General features: G+C 33.7%; 1 protein-coding gene across 1 annotated transcript; it reads right to left on the bottom strand.

Moving 5' to 3' along the window:
- Positions 1 to 121: 121 nt before the first annotated feature.
- Positions 122 to 17394, bottom strand: ccn4a (cellular communication network factor 4a). The gene is made up of 5 exons (XM_056398795.1): positions 17128 to 17394; positions 13481 to 13769; positions 12328 to 12582; positions 906 to 1099; positions 122 to 815 (listed from the first exon to the last, which is right to left on the bottom strand). Exons 1-5 carry the CDS (start codon positions 17173 to 17175, stop codon positions 516 to 518), a joined length of 1086 nt encoding a protein of 361 aa, XP_056254770.1. The 5' UTR covers positions 17176 to 17394; the 3' UTR covers positions 122 to 515.
- Positions 17395 to 17700: the final 306 nt, after the last annotated feature.

Below are 17700 nucleotides of genomic sequence, written 5' to 3'. Positions count from 1 at the left end.
TTATTTGACGATGTGGACATTTGTAAAACAGTCTTATGAGTAAGGCTTTGTCTTTGGCATATCAGCTCATCTCTGCCTTTTGTTTTCATTTATTATGGAAAAATTTTCATGAAAAATAAAGGAAAATATCTACAGTGCAGCTTTATTACCTAATTTGCCTTGTGAGTTTAAAGACAATGTTTGATTGTTCTTGGAAGCAGCTCAAGAACATCACATATGTTATTACATATGCCAAAAGCGACATAAATAAATTAAGCCTTCAATATTTCACACACTGGCTGAATATTTTCATTTGCAAAGCACTTCTTCAAATATTCTTCAAAAGCACATCATGCTTTATGAATCCATTCTGGAGACACATTTATATTTCATATTTACAGATTTTTCCAATAGGAAAAAAGACCATAAGAAAATCCCTTGTACATGATCATACATATTACAAATATAAAACACTGCATAAAAAAAAGACGTCAGATGCTCCTCTGGGCAGAGAGCATGGATGACATGTCACTTCTTTAGTTCATGACTTCTGGGTAACCATAGTAACTCTCCAGTTCAGCGAAGATGTCGTTGGGGTTTTTGCAGCTGAGGTTGCAGAAACACGCTTGGACCCACATCATCTTCCAGGTGAATCCTGTCCCGTTAGGACACTCAAACTCAACGTCGATGGTCTTGGACTTGTAGGGGATGCAGCAGCGCTCGTCTGTGCAGACGCCGCAGTATTTTGGCCTGTACTCCTTCTTACTGGTGCAGCCAGAGATTGTGAGATTGGAGGGCTGATCTTCCCTGTAGATGTTCAGACATTTCTTTCCTGGCTGTGGGAGGAAAGGAGGAGAAAGACGTTACATCAGTTGTCAATATGCAATCCTTGTTTGACCACTTTAGATATCAGATAGAAACACTACCTTAATGTGTTTGGTGATGTCGACCTCACAGGGCCGCAGGTTGCAGAGGCGGGACTCTTTAATGAGCTCACATTGCTCATTGGCGTTAGAGATCCTCATGGATAGGCCTCGGCCACAAGTCTTTGAACAGGGGCTCCATGAGGTAGTCTGGGTAATGCAGTTCTTGTGCCAGCTTCTGGTCTCAGCTGGGAAAGCTGAATTAATGTAAAAAGAAGAGCAGTAAATAGATCATGTCCTGGCTGCAAATATTACAGATTGCTTGATGTTATACACACTGATAAGACTTTGTTACGATTTAAAGCTTAATTCCCTGAAGGCTGACTGCTACTGTTCTCCTTCCAAACATCAACAACCAATTGTTCCTACATTGGTAATATTTTACCATGGAAAGGCAGAGGTTTGGTCTCAACATTGGTAGGGTCACAACATCCACCCCTCCAAAACAAAGATTTTGGCTTTTTAATGCCATCAACCAAACGTTTTATTAACATATAAGATCTTAAACTGAAAAGTCATATTAGAGTAAGGCATAATACGTTATAGAAAGGCATAAACATTATAAAAACATCATAGTACAATAAGAAATAAAAAGTCATTAAAATGTCATAGTATAGTGAGGCATTGAACGCCGTAAAAACGTTATAATATAATAAGGCATACAACATCATAGTAAAATAAGGCATGGAAAAATCATTTAGAGTTGCCAGGTAACTTTATGTGCATGTTTTTGCACTGTGGGAGGAAGCACGGTTCGAACCTGCAACCTTCTGACTATGATGCCACAGTTCTAACCACTGGACTACCATGGACTGCCCCATATAAAAGTCACTGTATAATAAGGTATGAAAAAGTAATAGTATTATATATACTCCATAAAAACGTCATAGTATAGTATGGCATAAAAAATCATAAAAACGTCATAGTATAGTATGGCATAAAAAATTATGAAAACGTCAAAGTATAGTAAGGCATAAAAAGTCATAGAAACTTCATAGTACAGTAAGGTATAAAAAGTTCATAGTATAGTGAGGCTAAAAGAGTAAAAAAAAAAACTTCACAGTATAGTAATGCAAAAAACATTATAAAAATGTAATTGTATAGTAAGGCAAAAAAAGTCATAGAAACTTCATAGTATAGTAAGGTATAAAAAGTTCATAGTATAGAGAGGCTAAAAGAGTAAAAAAAAAAAACTTCACAGTATAGTAATGCAAAAAACATTATAAAAATGTAATAGTATAGTAAGGTAAAAAACGACATAAAAACTTCATAGTATAGTAAGGCATAAAAAGTCGTAAAAACATCATAGTATAATAAGGCAAAAAACATCGTAAAAACGTTGTAGTATAATAAGGCATAGAAATTCATAGAAACTTCATAGTATAGTAAGGTATAAAAAGGTCATAGTATAGTAAGGCAAAAAGAGTAAAAAAACATCATAGTATAGTAAGGTATACAAAGTCAATAAAACTTCATAGTATACCACGGCATAAAAAGTCATAGAAACTTCATAGTATAGTAAGGCATAAAAAATCATAAAAACGTTATAGTATAGTAAGGCATAAAAAGTCATAGAAACGTCATGGCATAAAAAGTCAAAAAAAAGTCATGGCATAAAAAGTCATAAAAACGTCATGGCATAAAAAGTCATAAAAACGTCATAGTATAGTAAGGCATAAAAACGTCATAGTATAGTGAGGCATAAAAAGTCAGAAACGTCATGGCATAAAAAGTCATAAAAACGTCATAGTATAGTATGGCATAAAAAGTCATAAAAAAGTCATAGTATAGTATGGCATAAAAAGTCATAAAAAAGTCATAGTATAGTATGGCATAAAAAGTCATAGTATAATATGGCATAAAAAGTCATAAAAACGTCATGGCATAAAAAGTCATAAAAACGTCATAGTATAGTAAGGCGAAAAACGTCATAAAAACATCATAGCCTATTAAGGCAAAAAAAGTTTAAAAAAAACTTCATAGTATAATAAGGCAAAAAATTTCATAATGACATAAAAACTTCATAGTATAGTAAGGCAAAAAACATCGTAAAAACGTTGTAGTATAATAAGGCATAAAAAGTCATAGAAACTTCATATAGTAAGGTATAAAAAGGTCATAGTATAGTAAGGCAAAAAAAGTAAAAAAAAAACCATCATAGTATAGTAAGGTATACAAAGTCAATAAAACGCCATAGTATGGTACGGTATAAAAAGGTCATAGTATAGTAAGGCAAAAAGAGTAAAAAAAACATGATAGTATAGTAAGGCATGATAGGTCATAAAAATGTCATAGTATAGTAAGGTATACAAAGTCAATAAAACTTCATAGTATACTAAGGCATAAAAAATCATAAAAACGTTATAGTATAGTAAGGCATAAAAAGTCATAAAAACGTCATGGCATAAAAAGTCATAAAAACGTCATAGTATAGTAAGGCATAAAAAGTCATAAAAACGTCATAGTATAGTAAGGCATAAAAAGTCATAGAAACTTCATAGTATAGTAAGGCATAAAAAGTCATAAAAACGTCATGGCATAAAAAGTCATAAAATCGTCATAGTATAGTAAGGCATAAAAAGTCATAAAAATGTCATGGCATAAAACGTCATAGTATAGTAAAGCATAAAAAGTCATAAAAACGTCATGGCATAAAAAGTCATAAAAACGTCATAGTATAGTAAGGTATAAAAAGTTCATAGTATAGTGAGGCTAAAAGAGTAAAAAAACATCATAGTATAGTAAGGTATACAAATTCAAAAAAATGTTATAGTATAGTAATGAAAAAAACATCATAAAAATGTAAGGCAAAAAACAACATAATAACTTCATAGTAAAGTAAGGCATACAAAGTCAATAAAACGCCATAGTATAGTACGGTATAAAAAGGTCATAGTATAGTAAGGCAAAAAGAGTAAAAAAAAATTATAGTATAGTAAGGCATGATAGGTCATAAAAATGTCATAGTATAGTAAGGTATACAAAGTCAATAAAACTTCATAGTATACTAAGGCATGAAAAATCATAAAAACGTTATAGTATAGTAAGGCATAAAAAGTCATAAAAACGTCATGGCATAAAAAGTCATGAAAATGTCATGGCATAAAACGTCATAAAAACGCCATGGCATAAAACGTCATAGTATAGTAAGGCATAAAAAGTCATAAAAACGTCATGGCATAAAAAGTCATAAAAACGTCATAGTATAGTAAGGCATAAAAAGTCATAGAAACTTCATAGTATACTAAGGCATAAAAAGTCATAAAAACGTCATGGCATAAAAAGTCATAAAAACGTCATAGTATAGTAAGGCATAAAAAGTCATAAAAATGTCATGGCATAAAAAGTCATAAAAATGTCATGGCATAAAAAGTCATAAAAACGTCATAGTATAGTATGGCATAAAACGTCATAGTATAGTAAAGCATAAAAAGTCATAAAAACGTCATGGCATAAAAAGTCATAAAAACGTCATAGTATAGTATGGCATAAAACGTCATAGTATAGTAAAGCATAAAAAGTCATAGAAACCTCATAGTATAGTAAGGTATAAAAAGTTCATAGTATAGTGAGGCTAAAAGAGTAAAAAAAACATAGTATAGTAAGGTATACAAATTCAAAAAAACGTTATAGTATAGTAATGAAAAAAACATCATAAAAATGTAAGGCAAAAAACAACATAAAAACTTCATAGTAAAGTAAGGCATAAAAAGTCATAAAAACGTCATAGTATAGTAAGGTATAAAAAGGTCATAGTATAGTTAGGCAAAAAAAGTAAAAAAAACATCGTAGTATAGTAAGGTATACAAATTCAAAAAACTTCATAGTATAGTAAGGTATAAAAAGGTCATAGTATAGTAAGGCAAAAAGAGTAAAAAAACATGATAGTATAGTAAGGCATAAAAAGTCATAGAAACTTCATAGTATAGTAAGGCATAAAAAATCATAAAAACTTTATAGTATAGTAAGGCATAAAAAGTCATAGAAACGTCATGGCATAAAAAGTCATAAAAACGTCATTGCAAAAAAAGTCATAGAAATTTCATAGTATAGTAAGGCGAAAAACGTCATAAAAACGTCATGGCATAAAAAGTCATAAAAACTTCATAGTATAGTAAGGCATAAAAAATCATAAAAACGTTATAGTATAGTAAGGCATAAAAAGTCATAGAAACGTCATGGCATAAAAAGTCAAAAAAAAGTCATGGCATAAAAAGTCATAAAAACGTCATAGTATAGTAAGGCATAAAAACGTCATAGTATAGTGAGGCATAAAAAGTCAGAAACGTCATGGCATAAAAAGTCATAAAAACGTCATAGTATAGTATGGCATAAAAAGTCATAAAAAAGTCATAGTATAGTATGGCATAAAAAGTCATAAAAAAGTCATAGTATAGTATGGCATAAAAAGTCATAAAAACGTCATGGCATAAAAAGTCATAAAAACGTCATAGTATAGTAAGGCGAAAAACGTCATAAAAACATCATAGCCTATTAAGGCAAAAAAAGTTTAAAAAAAACTTCATAGTATAATAAGGCAAAAAATTTTATAATGACATAAAAACTTCATAGTATAGTAAGGCAAAAAACATCGTAAAAACGTTGTAGTATAATAAGGCATAAAAAGTCATAGAAACTTCATATAGTAAGGTATAAAAAGGTCATAGTATAGTAAGGCAAAAAAAGTAAAAAAAAACCATCATAGTATAGTAAGGTATACAAAGTCAATAAAACGCCATAGTATGGTACGGTATAAAAAGGTCATAGTATAGTAAGGCAAAAAGAGTAAAAAAAACATGATAGTATAGTAAGGCATGATAGGTCATAAAAATGTCATAGTATAGTAAGGTATACAAAGTCAATAAAACTTCATAGTATACTAAGGCATAAAAAATCATAAAAACGTTATAGTATAGTAAGGCATAAAAAGTCATAAAAACGTCATGGCATAAAAAGTCATAAAAACGTCATAGTATAGTAAGGCATAAAAAGTCATAGAAACTTCATAGTATAGTAAGGCATAAAAAGTCAAAAAAAAGTCATGGCATAAAACGTCATGGCATAAAAAGTCATAAAATCGTCATAGTATAGTAAGGCATAAAAAGTCATAAAAATGTCATGGCATAAAACGTCATAGTATAGTAAAGCATAAAAAGTCATAAAAACGTCATGGCATAAAAAGTCATAAAAACGTCATAGTATAGTAAGGTATAAAAAGTTCATAGTATAGTGAGGCTAAAAGAGTAAAAAAAACATCATAGTATAGTAAGGTATACAAATTCAAAAAAATGTTATAGTATAGTAATGAAAAAAACATCATAAAAATGTAAGGCAAAAAACAACATAATAACTTCATAGTAAAGTAAGGCATACAAAGTCAATAAAACGCCATAGTATAGTACGGTATAAAAAGGTCATAGTATAGTAAGGCAAAAAGAGTAAAAAAAAATTATAGTATAGTAAGGCATGATAGGTCATAAAAATGTCATAGTATAGTAAGGTATACAAAGTCAATAAAACTTCATAGTATACTAAGGCATGAAAAATCATAAAAACGTTATAGTATAGTAAGGCATAAAAAGTCATAAAAACGTCATGGCATAAAAAGTCATGAAAATGTCATGGCATAAAACGTCATAAAAACGCCATGGCATAAAACGTCATAAAAACGTCATAGTATAGTAAGGCATAAAAAGTCATAAAAACGTCATGGCATAAAAAGTCATAAAAACGTCATAGTATAGTAAGGCATAAAAAGTCATAGAAACTTCATAGTATACTAAGGCATAAAAAGTCATAAAAACGTCATGGCATAAAAAGTCATAAAAACGTCATAGTATAGTAAGGCATAAAAAGTCATAAAAATGTCATGGCATAAAAAGTCATAAAAATGTCATGGCATAAAAAGTCATAAAAACGTCATAGTGTATAGTATGGCATAAAACGTCATAGTATAGTAAAGCATAAAAAGTCATAAAAACGTCATGGCATAAAAAGTCATAAAAACGTCATAGTATAGTATGGCATAAAACGTCATAGTATAGTAAAGCATAAAAAGTCATAGAAACCTCATAGTATAGTAAGGTATAAAAAGTTCATAGTATAGTGAGGCTAAAAGAGTAAAAAAAACATAGTATAGTAAGGTATACAAATTCAAAAAAACGTTATAGTATAGTAATGAAAAAAACATCATAAAAATGTAAGGCAAAAAACAACATAAAAACTTCATAGTAAAGTAAGGCATAAAAAGTCATAAAAACGTCATAGTATAGTAAGGTATAAAAAGGTCATAGTATAGTTAGGCAAAAAAAGTAAAAAAAACATCGTAGTATAGTAAGGTATACAAATTCAAAAAACTTCATAGTATAGTAAGGTATAAAAAGGTCATAGTATAGTAAGGCAAAAAGAGTAAAAAAAACATGATAGTATAGTAAGGCATAAAAAGTCATAGAAACTTCATAGTATAGTAAGGCATAAAAAATCATAAAAACGTTATAGTATAGTAAGGCATAAAAAGTCATAGAAACGTCATGGCATAAAAAGTCATAAAAACGTCATTGCAAAAAAAGTCATAGAAACTTCATAGTATAGTAAGGCGAAAAACGTCATAAAAACGTCATGGCATAAAAAGTCATAAAAACGTCATAGTATAGTATGGCATAAAACGTCATAAACACGTCATAGTATAGTAAAGCATAAAAAGTCATAGAAACATCATAGTATAGTAAGGTATAAAACGTTCATAGTATAGTGAGGCTAAAAGAGTAAAAAAAAACTTTACAGTATAGTAATGAAAAAAACATAAAAATGTCATAGTATAGTAAGGCAAAAAAGGACATAAAAAATTCATAGTAAAGTAAGGCATAAAAAGTCATAAAAACGTCATAGTATAGTAAGGTATAAAAAGGTAATAAAAATGTCATAGTATAGTAAGGTATACAAAGTCAATAAAACTTCATAGTATACTAAGGCATAAAAAGTCAAGGAAACTTCATAGTATAGTAAGGCATAAAAAATCATAAAAACGTTATAGTATAGTAAGGCATAAAAAGTCATAGAAACGTCATGGCATAAAAAGTCATAAAAACGTCATGGCATAAAATGTCATAAAAACTTCATAGTATAGTAAGGCATAAAAACGTCATAGTATAGTAAGGCAAAAAAAGTAAAAAAAAACCATCATAGTATAGTAAGGTATACAAAGTCAATAAAACGCCATAGTATGGTACGGTATAAAAAGGTCATAGTATAGTAAGGCAAAAAGAGTAAAAAAAACATGATAGTATAGTAAGGCATGATAGGTCATAAAAATGTCATAGTATAGTAAGGTATACAAAGTCAATAAAACTTCATAGTATACTAAGGCATAAAAAATCATAAAAACGTTATAGTATAGTAAGGCATAAAAAGTCATAAAAACGTCATGGCATAAAAAGTCATAAAAACGTCATAGTATAGTAAGGTATAAAAAGTTCATAGTATAGTGAGGCTAAAAGAGTAAAAAAAACATCATAGTATAGTAAGGTATACAAATTCAAAAAAATGTTATAGTATAGTAATGAAAAAAACATCATAAAAATGTAAGGCAAAAAACAACATAATAACTTCATAGTAAAGTAAGGCATACAAAGTCAATAAAACGCCATAGTATAGTACGGTATAAAAAGGTCATAGTATAGTAAGGCAAAAAGAGTAAAAAAAAAATTATAGTATAGTAAGGCATGATAGGTCATAAAAATGTCATAGTATAGTAAGGTATACAAAGTCAATAAAACTTCATAGTATACTAAGGCATGAAAAATCATAAAAACGTTATAGTATAGTAAGGCATAAAAAGTCATAAAAACGTCATGGCATAAAAAGTCATGAAAATGTCATGGCATAAAACGTCATAAAAACGCCATGGCATAAAACGTCATAAAAACGTCATAGTATAGTAAGGCATAAAAAGTCATAAAAACGTCATGGCATAAAAAGTCATAAAAACGTCATAGTATAGTAAGGCATAAAAAGTCATAGAAACTTCATAGTATACTAAGGCATAAAAAGTCATAAAAACGTCATGGCATAAAAAGTCATAAAAACGTCATAGTATAGTAAGGCATAAAAAGTCATAAAAATGTCATGGCATAAAAAGTCATAAAAATGTCATGGCATAAAAAGTCATAAAAACGTCATAGTGTATAGTATGGCATAAAACGTCATAGTATAGTAAAGCATAAAAAGTCATAAAAACGTCATGGCATAAAAAGTCATAAAAACGTCATAGTATAGTATGGCATAAAACGTCATAGTATAGTAAAGCATAAAAAGTCATAGAAACCTCATAGTATAGTAAGGTATAAAAAGTTCATAGTATAGTGAGGCTAAAAGAGTAAAAAAAAACATAGTATAGTAAGGTATACAAATTCAAAAAAACGTTATAGTATAGTAATGAAAAAAACATCATAAAAATGTAAGGCAAAAAACAACATAAAAACTTCATAGTAAAGTAAGGCATAAAAAGTCATAAAAACGTCATAGTATAGTAAGGTATAAAAAGGTCATAGTATAGTTAGGCAAAAAAAGTAAAAAAAAACATCGTAGTATAGTAAGGTATACAAATTCAAAAAACTTCATAGTATAGTAAGGTATAAAAAGGTCATAGTATAGTAAGGCAAAAAGAGTAAAAAAACATGATAGTATAGTAAGGCATAAAAAGTCATAGAAACTTCATAGTATAGTAAGGCATAAAAAATCATAAAAACGTTATAGTATAGTAAGGCATAAAAAGTCATAGAAACGTCATGGCATAAAAAGTCATAAAAACGTCATTGCAAAAAAAGTCATAGAAACTTCATAGTATAGTAAGGCGAAAAACGTCATAAAAACGTCATGGCATAAAAAGTCATAAAAACGTCATAGTATAGTATGGCATAAAACGTCATAAACACGTCATAGTATAGTAAAGCATAAAAAGTCATAGAAACATCATAGTATAGTAAGGTATAAAACGTTCATAGTATAGTGAGGCTAAAAGAGTAAAAAAAAACTTTACAGTATAGTAATGAAAAAAACATAAAAATGTCATAGTATAGTAAGGCAAAAAAGGACATAAAAAATTCATAGTAAAGTAAGGCATAAAAAGTCATAAAAACGTCATAGTATAGTAAGGTATAAAAAGGTAATAAAAATGTCATAGTATAGTAAGGTATACAAAGTCAATAAAACTTCATAGTATACTAAGGCATAAAAAGTCAAGGAAACTTCATAGTATAGTAAGGCATAAAAAATCATAAAAACGTTATAGTATAGTAAGGCATAAAAAGTCATAGAAACGTCATGGCATAAAAAGTCATAAAAACGTCATGGCATAAAATGTCATAAAAACTTCATAGTATAGTAAGGCATAAAAAGTCATAAAAACGTCATGGCATAAAAAGTCATAAAAACGTCATGGCATAAAAAGTCATGAAAACGTCATAGTATAGTAAGGCATAAAAAGTCAGAAACGTCATAGTATAGTACGGAATAAAAAGTCATAAAAACGTCATGGCATAGTAAGGTATAAAAAGTAATAGAAACTTCATAGTATAGTAAGGCGAAAAACGTCATAAAAACGTCATAGCAAAAGGCAAAAAAAGTTTTTAAAAAACTTCATAGTATAATAAGGCAAAAAATTTCATAATGACATAAAAACTTCATAGTATAGTAAGGCAAAAAACATCGTAAAAACGTTGTAGTATAATAAGGCATAAAAAGTCATAGAAACTTCATATAGTAAGGTATAAAAAGGTCATAGTATAGTAAGGCAAAAAGAGTAAAAAAACACGATAGTATAGTAAGGCATGATAGGTCATAAAAATGTCATAGTATAGTAAGGTATACAAAGTCAATAAAACTTCATAGTATAGTAAGGCATAAAAAGTCATAAAAACGTCACAGTATAGTAAAGCATAAAAAGTCATAGAAACTTCATAGTATAGTATGGCATAAAACGTCATAAAAACGTCATGGCATAAAACGTCATAAAAACGTCATAGTATAGTAAGGCATAAAAAGGCATACAAACTTCATAGTATAGTAAGGTATAAAAACGTCATAGTATAGTAAGGCATAAAAAGTCATAAAAATGTCATGGCATAAAAAGTCATAAAAACGTCATGGCATAAAAACGTCATAAAAACGTCATAGTATAGTAAGGCACAAAAAGGTCATAGCATACTAAGGTAAAAAAAAAAACAAAAAAAAACTTCATAGTATAGTCAAGCATAAAAGGGCACAGAGAGGTATAAAAACTATGGCAAGGCATGAAAACATCATAGCATACAAAAAGTCAGTCAATTAACCTAATGTGTATGTCTTTGGACTACGGGAGGAAGCCGGAGTGCCTGGAGAGAACCCATGCAGGCACAGGGAGAACATGTAAACTCCACACAGATGTGCCCCTGGCCCGGGGTTCAAACCCAGAACCCTTCTCATTGTGAGGCGACAGTTCCAGCCAATGCTCCACCTACCCGCCCCTTATATATATATAAAGCATAGAAATGTCATAGTATAGTCAGGCATAAAAACTGTATAGTATTCATGGTGACATTTTCATGAAATCTTTTGCAGAAATTAAACTCATACCTTTATATATCCATCATTTTATCATTTTACTCCTGCTAGCAACCTGCCAGGGTTAGCTTGCATATATAAGCATATATAAACCTACGTCCTTGTTACCATGAGAAGCAAAGGCACACTGCATCCCCCTGGTACTGTATTTGTTTTAAATGTAAATCCCTAAAGTGTGTTTTCCTAGCATCCTGGATATGACTTATTTTATTATGCAACACAAAGAGATCTCCATTCATATTCCTCCCTCCATGGCTCACAGCACCGCTGCACTAAATGACTGGAAACTGGATGATACCCAAAAACAGTGTGAGGGCTTCCACAGGAAAGGATTGGTCTGTCCCTGCACACACTCATGCACGCACGCACGCACGCACGCACGCACACACACACACACACACACACACACACACACACACACACACACACACACACACACACACACACACACACACACACACACACACACACACCACACAATCCTCATTATCCTCTCCTGGACTACACAGGACTACAGACTTCTGACTGCCAATTTCAAGCACAGCTGCTGCTATTTTACTTCTCGAGCCCAATCACATCCACTATTGACTTTTTTTTCTATAAAAATAAAAATAAGAACTTCAGTGCTGCCTTTTTTTACATGTACAATGTCATCAACTGATTGCATGAAGTTGTCAACAGAACTCTATCTACTCATGAAAAATTAACTATCCTCCAGATTACAGGAGTTATTTAAAACCTTCACCTGATAATTAGTTTATATAACCGTACTTATAAAGGAATGACAATGTGTCCCCTCCTACTACATATATCCAAGGTGTCCTACCCTCTACTGCATGTCTCGGGGCCGTCTTGCGCCCTCTCTTGGGTTCATCACAGATCCACTGCTCACAGCATTGTCCCCGGACTTTGACCCGGCGTGGGGTTTGGCACCACACCCGGGGAGGCTGGGACTCTGTGCACAGAGCCACACAGCCGATGGCACCGTTCACACACACACACTGGTATTTACAGCTGGGCTTGAAGCTCTGCCCGTTGCGGTAGATCACACCATCATGCTCACAGCCCGTTCCCACCATATCTGGAAAGGAATGACAGCCAATCACATACTGTATTATAGAGACATGCAGGGCAAAGCACAAACTCTTGGAAGCTGTATTCATGTCTTGGCATTTATGATCTAAACAGTTACAGATGAAAATATTCTTAGAAGTACAAATCTGACATTTCAGGATGAATAACTTAATAATTTTCTACTTTGTGTTGCTGGTTGATATCAAACATCAGTGATTAAAACCTCAAACCATTTAAAGAGTTTGTATGTCGTAAATATAGTTAGCATGAGCAGCAATGATCACTATGATAGGACGAACAGTAGAGGCTCGGTTGCATTCACAAAAATGACAAAGATGCTGTGAAAGATAAAAAGCAGTAAAATACAAAATGATGATCATGTTATTACAGCTCTGAACCACACTTCACTTCCATATGGACTTTGTAATATGGGTCACTTCACATTTGTGGAGATGCAACTGTTGTCACTGTATTCAGAGTGATTTCCATTCAGCAGCAAAGTGTCTGTCATGCAACTACAGACTACTAACATAAACAAAAGTCAGAGAAGGTGAAAGAATGGCTTGTGTGTGGTATCCACTGGTCAACATTAAAATGCATTGATATTCTGCCTGTGTTGTTACTAAACACAGATAGATAGATAGATAGATAGATAGATAGATAGATAGATAGATAGATAGATAGATAGATAGATAGATAGATAGATAGATAGATAGATACTTTATTTATACCCAAGGGGGATCCCCAGGGGATAAATAAAGTATCTATCTATCTATGTCAGCCAGTGTGGACCTGCTCCCCTCAAATCCGGTGTGGAAAGTGAACCTAACACATCACATTAGAGAAGATTCCCCACTGTGCAAGAACACTTGTTTGTTTTGTTGGTTTTGGTGAGTGACACTTACATGCACACACTCCTTTTTCGTACCTAGGCTTGTCCGAGCTGTAGTCACAGTACAGTCCCTTGTGGTAATCGCACGTGTCTGCCTCATTGCACACCTCGCCCACCTGCCGGGCGCAAGCCTTGCAGCAGTCACAGCCGTCCATGAGGAGGCTCACGCCCGGCGGACAGGAAGGGGTCACCTTGGGACACTCGCAGGGCCACTTGCAGTACTGCGTCCGGTTGTACAGGTCGGCAGGTGGGGACATTAAGGCTGCGGCAGGCGGCATGGCAGTGGAATTCTGGGAGTAGGCCTGGAGAAAGGAAAATGGACAAATTAAGCCTAAAAGAAAGAACAACTCCAGGAACCACTTTCTTATAAAATGTATTTAAAATACCAAGATGGATGAACCTTCATTACATTGAATAAACAGTCAAAATAAAAAAAATCTTAGGCTTTAGTTGATACGGTTACTCTTTGTTTGTGCAAAATCAAAATGCAATCTTTTATTACATGAAAGGTATTTGACCCCCTGTAGTGAGGTAATATTTTTAATATGCTTAATCCTTCTTAATCATTCTTTCATATCCAGCCCTCTTTAGTAATTCAGTCCCAGTGCGTCACTCTTCCCAAAGGTCTCAAATTGCTTATTTGTACACCTCTGCTTCATTGCCTACATGGCAGCCTGCTAATGTGTGGTCATGCTGTGCAACAAATTAAATAAGTCTATAAAAATGAATTCAACATCCAGTGAAGATAATCTTATTAAATCAGTGACCAAGTCTTGTATGGACTTAACACTTGGAAGCGTTCCATCATCATATTCAAAATCTGCAACTGTGCGAAACAGTTACAAAATCCTGCCAAAGAAACATAATCAAGATGTCCCCCTCAGTGTGTTTTGACTCTTACAAGCTGCTCTGTGAAGCCAAGATCACACCGTCTGCTTTTAAGAGCTCTGCAGCTCTTAAAAGCAGATGTTCTCACTGAAACAGGCCACATGAGGCACATTAACAGCTCAGCACTCTTAGTTTTGGACAGTGGACGCATGAGACTCTGTGGACGAAACTTGTTGGTTTTGATTTAGAATGTGTTTTTTTTTTTTTTTGTCTGACAACAAATTTTTAGAGATGGAATTAAATTCCATTTGTTTTTAGAACATGCTGTGCTTGAGAAAATGCCAGAGGATTGGTCTCCGTGTTATCGTTCAGTGAGTGAGAAAGTGAGATTTGTTTCTTAGGCAAACAACAGTTATATTTGCTCCAAATGCTCTGATGAATGATGATGCTCAGATGAAGTGATACAGTCAAGCTGCAGCAGCTGCCATGTCCATCATAATTACCACAACGTGCACAGGTCTAGACAGGGAGTGAAGCATTTGATTAGAGGTCGAATATTGTCTGTATGCTCTTAAATCATAACATGAGCCATATGCTCCGAGGAGCACTTGAGTAAGAAGCTTCTAATCCATGAAAGACACACATACACAAACACACATGCATGCACACTTAATCTGTAATTAATTGTGAGAAAACATGCTTAATCATCTTACGCATGGTGTACCCTATGTCATTTCCCTCAGCTTGTTCTCCGCACTTCAATGGAATTATGCTCATATTAATAACTGCTGTGTACGGTGTTGAAAGCTAATGCAGATAAATGAGTTTTAATCAGAGCGGTGCCACTAAGCCATTCCTCAGAAATGCTAATTTAGCCTGCAGCTATCAGGCTAATTTAAAGAGAGAAAAAGAACAAACACAGCCCAAAACATGTCCATTACCCTCACACAAGACAGGGGAGCAGAGAGAGCTGGGTGTTTCATAAGTTCATTATGAAAACATCGGGTAGGCCTAATGCAATCATCATCCTCAAATCGTTTATCTTTGCTGACTAAATTTAGCATGATTGAATTTAAAAAGCATTTAATCACTGTTAGGAGAGGGTGGAGTAACAAGGCAATAAATGAATTAGAGCAAGAGATATTTAAGACAACTGGAGCAAGACTACAGGCACAGGAAGATGCAGAATAATAATTTAGTGATCTCAAAATGCTCAGATTTCATACTTTCAGACTCAAACCATACAAAAGTCATAATAAGCCTTCAGAATCCTCATCTCTTAGTGACCTCAAATAGCTGCTGCGTTTTGGTGACGGACAGCTAATCAAAAGTGTTTGTTTTCTCTGTTGAGAGAGGTGACACAGACTGATGACCTTTCTTCCCCTGCTGGTCTGATATTTTCTTCCTGTCAGCCTCTGGTCACAACACATGACCTCTGAAAGCATGTGCACAGGCACGGACAAACCCTTCCTCAGGGAGGACGGAAACATTTGAAATAGAAAACTTTTCCAAATATTGCCAGGGGGCAGTGAACAAACTGTCACTCAGGCATGGTTGTTTTTAATTTCCTTCCAAAGGTTTGCAACACTGGAGAAAGGAAACATGAACTTTAACTAAAAGAGGTGATGAAACTGAGGAGAATGTGATAACTTGGATTACTACATTACATCAGATATTTTTATTAACCAAAACTATATCAATAACATCTTATATAAAATAATGAACACATATGACTTATTTATAATATTAAACGTTTTTTCATACAAATACATACAGATTGATAAATGTTACAGTTATCAAAGCACCAGTTGCTAAATGGGTTTAATACTACACAGAAAATCTGCAAAACTAAGAAGAACTGAAATTTCTTTTTTTTTTTAAAAATCAACCTGATCCAACAAATATTAACACCAAATCACTATTTTCTCTTTTATCTAATCACCCAGTTTCCAGAGGATGAACAGCTATACTGATAGGTTCAAATTAAACATTAATGAATCATTTAAAAAAATGCTGTTTCCTTTATAACCACGAGGTGGCGCTAAAATATAAGTTAGAAAGTGTAGCTGCAGGGTGGCAGCTGCTACCATCCCACACTGCAACTTCAATCTTTGGATGATTGAGGACAACAACGACTTCACTTCAGAGTAATCAGAGAGGTTTAGAGAGAATAATGAGCATCAGCCCAGTCAGTCTATTCATTCAAACTTCATATGTCACTGTCAGCACTGACTTATCTACAGATGCCCTCGAGACTAAGAGTGCAAATCAATTCAATACGTGGAGAGCAATCGGATCAATAGGATGATATTTATGAGGCTGCAACAAGAGGAGAAACCAGCTGAACAAAGCAAGTTTGATAAGGTTACTTCGTTTTCAGCACAGGTCCCTTCAGGAACAGCTAACTTCCATGAACTGAGTTGCCTTGAAGAACGACGTGGTCACTATAGACTCACCGTCACACCGCGTGTCAAGATCCTGTGGGGATATGGGCTATAAAAACACTCTACAGTCTATAAAAGGGCTGGGAAAATAAAATAAAAACTGTAAGAAGTTACAAAAACTTACTGTGAAGTACTGCGCGTACGCGTACACACACACACACGCACACACGCACACACACACACACACACACACACACACTCACACAGATTGCGAGCCTCGTTTATATTCGTTTCATGGTGTAACAATGGACACTACTACTGATAGAGATGCATACTTTCATAACTTGTATTTATTAACTTCCTGGCTCCTGCTGCAATATAAAATGGAGTCAAATATGCAGCTTGCACAGAAAACAAAAAGATTTGAGAAAGTTATCCTGCATCCCACCTGTTGAATCCCGCCTGCTGTTAGAATCCACACCAGGAGCCAACTCATCACTGGTGGAGAGCTGCAAATGCATTGAATCCAGAATTAGTCCCGTGTTGTTTTAAACGCACGACGCGCCGCTCTCCGCAGGTGTGCTACATCCTCGTCCCGTCGCTGTCATCTCCGCGCACCTCTGTCTGCGTCCCGGCCTGACAGCCTGTTAAAGAGTCCGGGCTGACGTAAGGTCTGAAAGGACGAGCCCCGCATACTTCCGACAGGGGACGGTTTCTTCTCTCCCTCCGCTCCACTTTCACCCGATCCTCCTCCTCCTCCTCCTCCTCCTCCTCCTCTGAGCACTGGCAGCCCCGGTGGTTAAGGCGTGTCTGGAAACCCAGAGACACTCATGGCCAAGCCGAGGTCCCTCTGACCCCTGCGTTACTGCTTCGAAGTCCATCCTTAAGCTTTACTCACTTACACATATGTACTAAAATCATTTCCTCTCCATGCTGGTGAGGAGACCCTATCAGAAGTGTAAGTGATGGGGGACAAAATCCACAGTCGACATGATAATACATTCAAAAATAAAGCCCATGC

The sequence above is a fragment of the Seriola aureovittata genome, chromosome 16 (assembly GCF_021018895.1).
Source record: "Seriola aureovittata isolate HTS-2021-v1 ecotype China chromosome 16, ASM2101889v1, whole genome shotgun sequence".
Taxonomy (NCBI): Eukaryota; Metazoa; Chordata; class Actinopteri; order Carangiformes; family Carangidae; genus Seriola; species Seriola aureovittata.
Note: the sequence above shows the minus strand (reverse complement) of the source record. Positions and strands in the feature narration are given on the sequence as shown.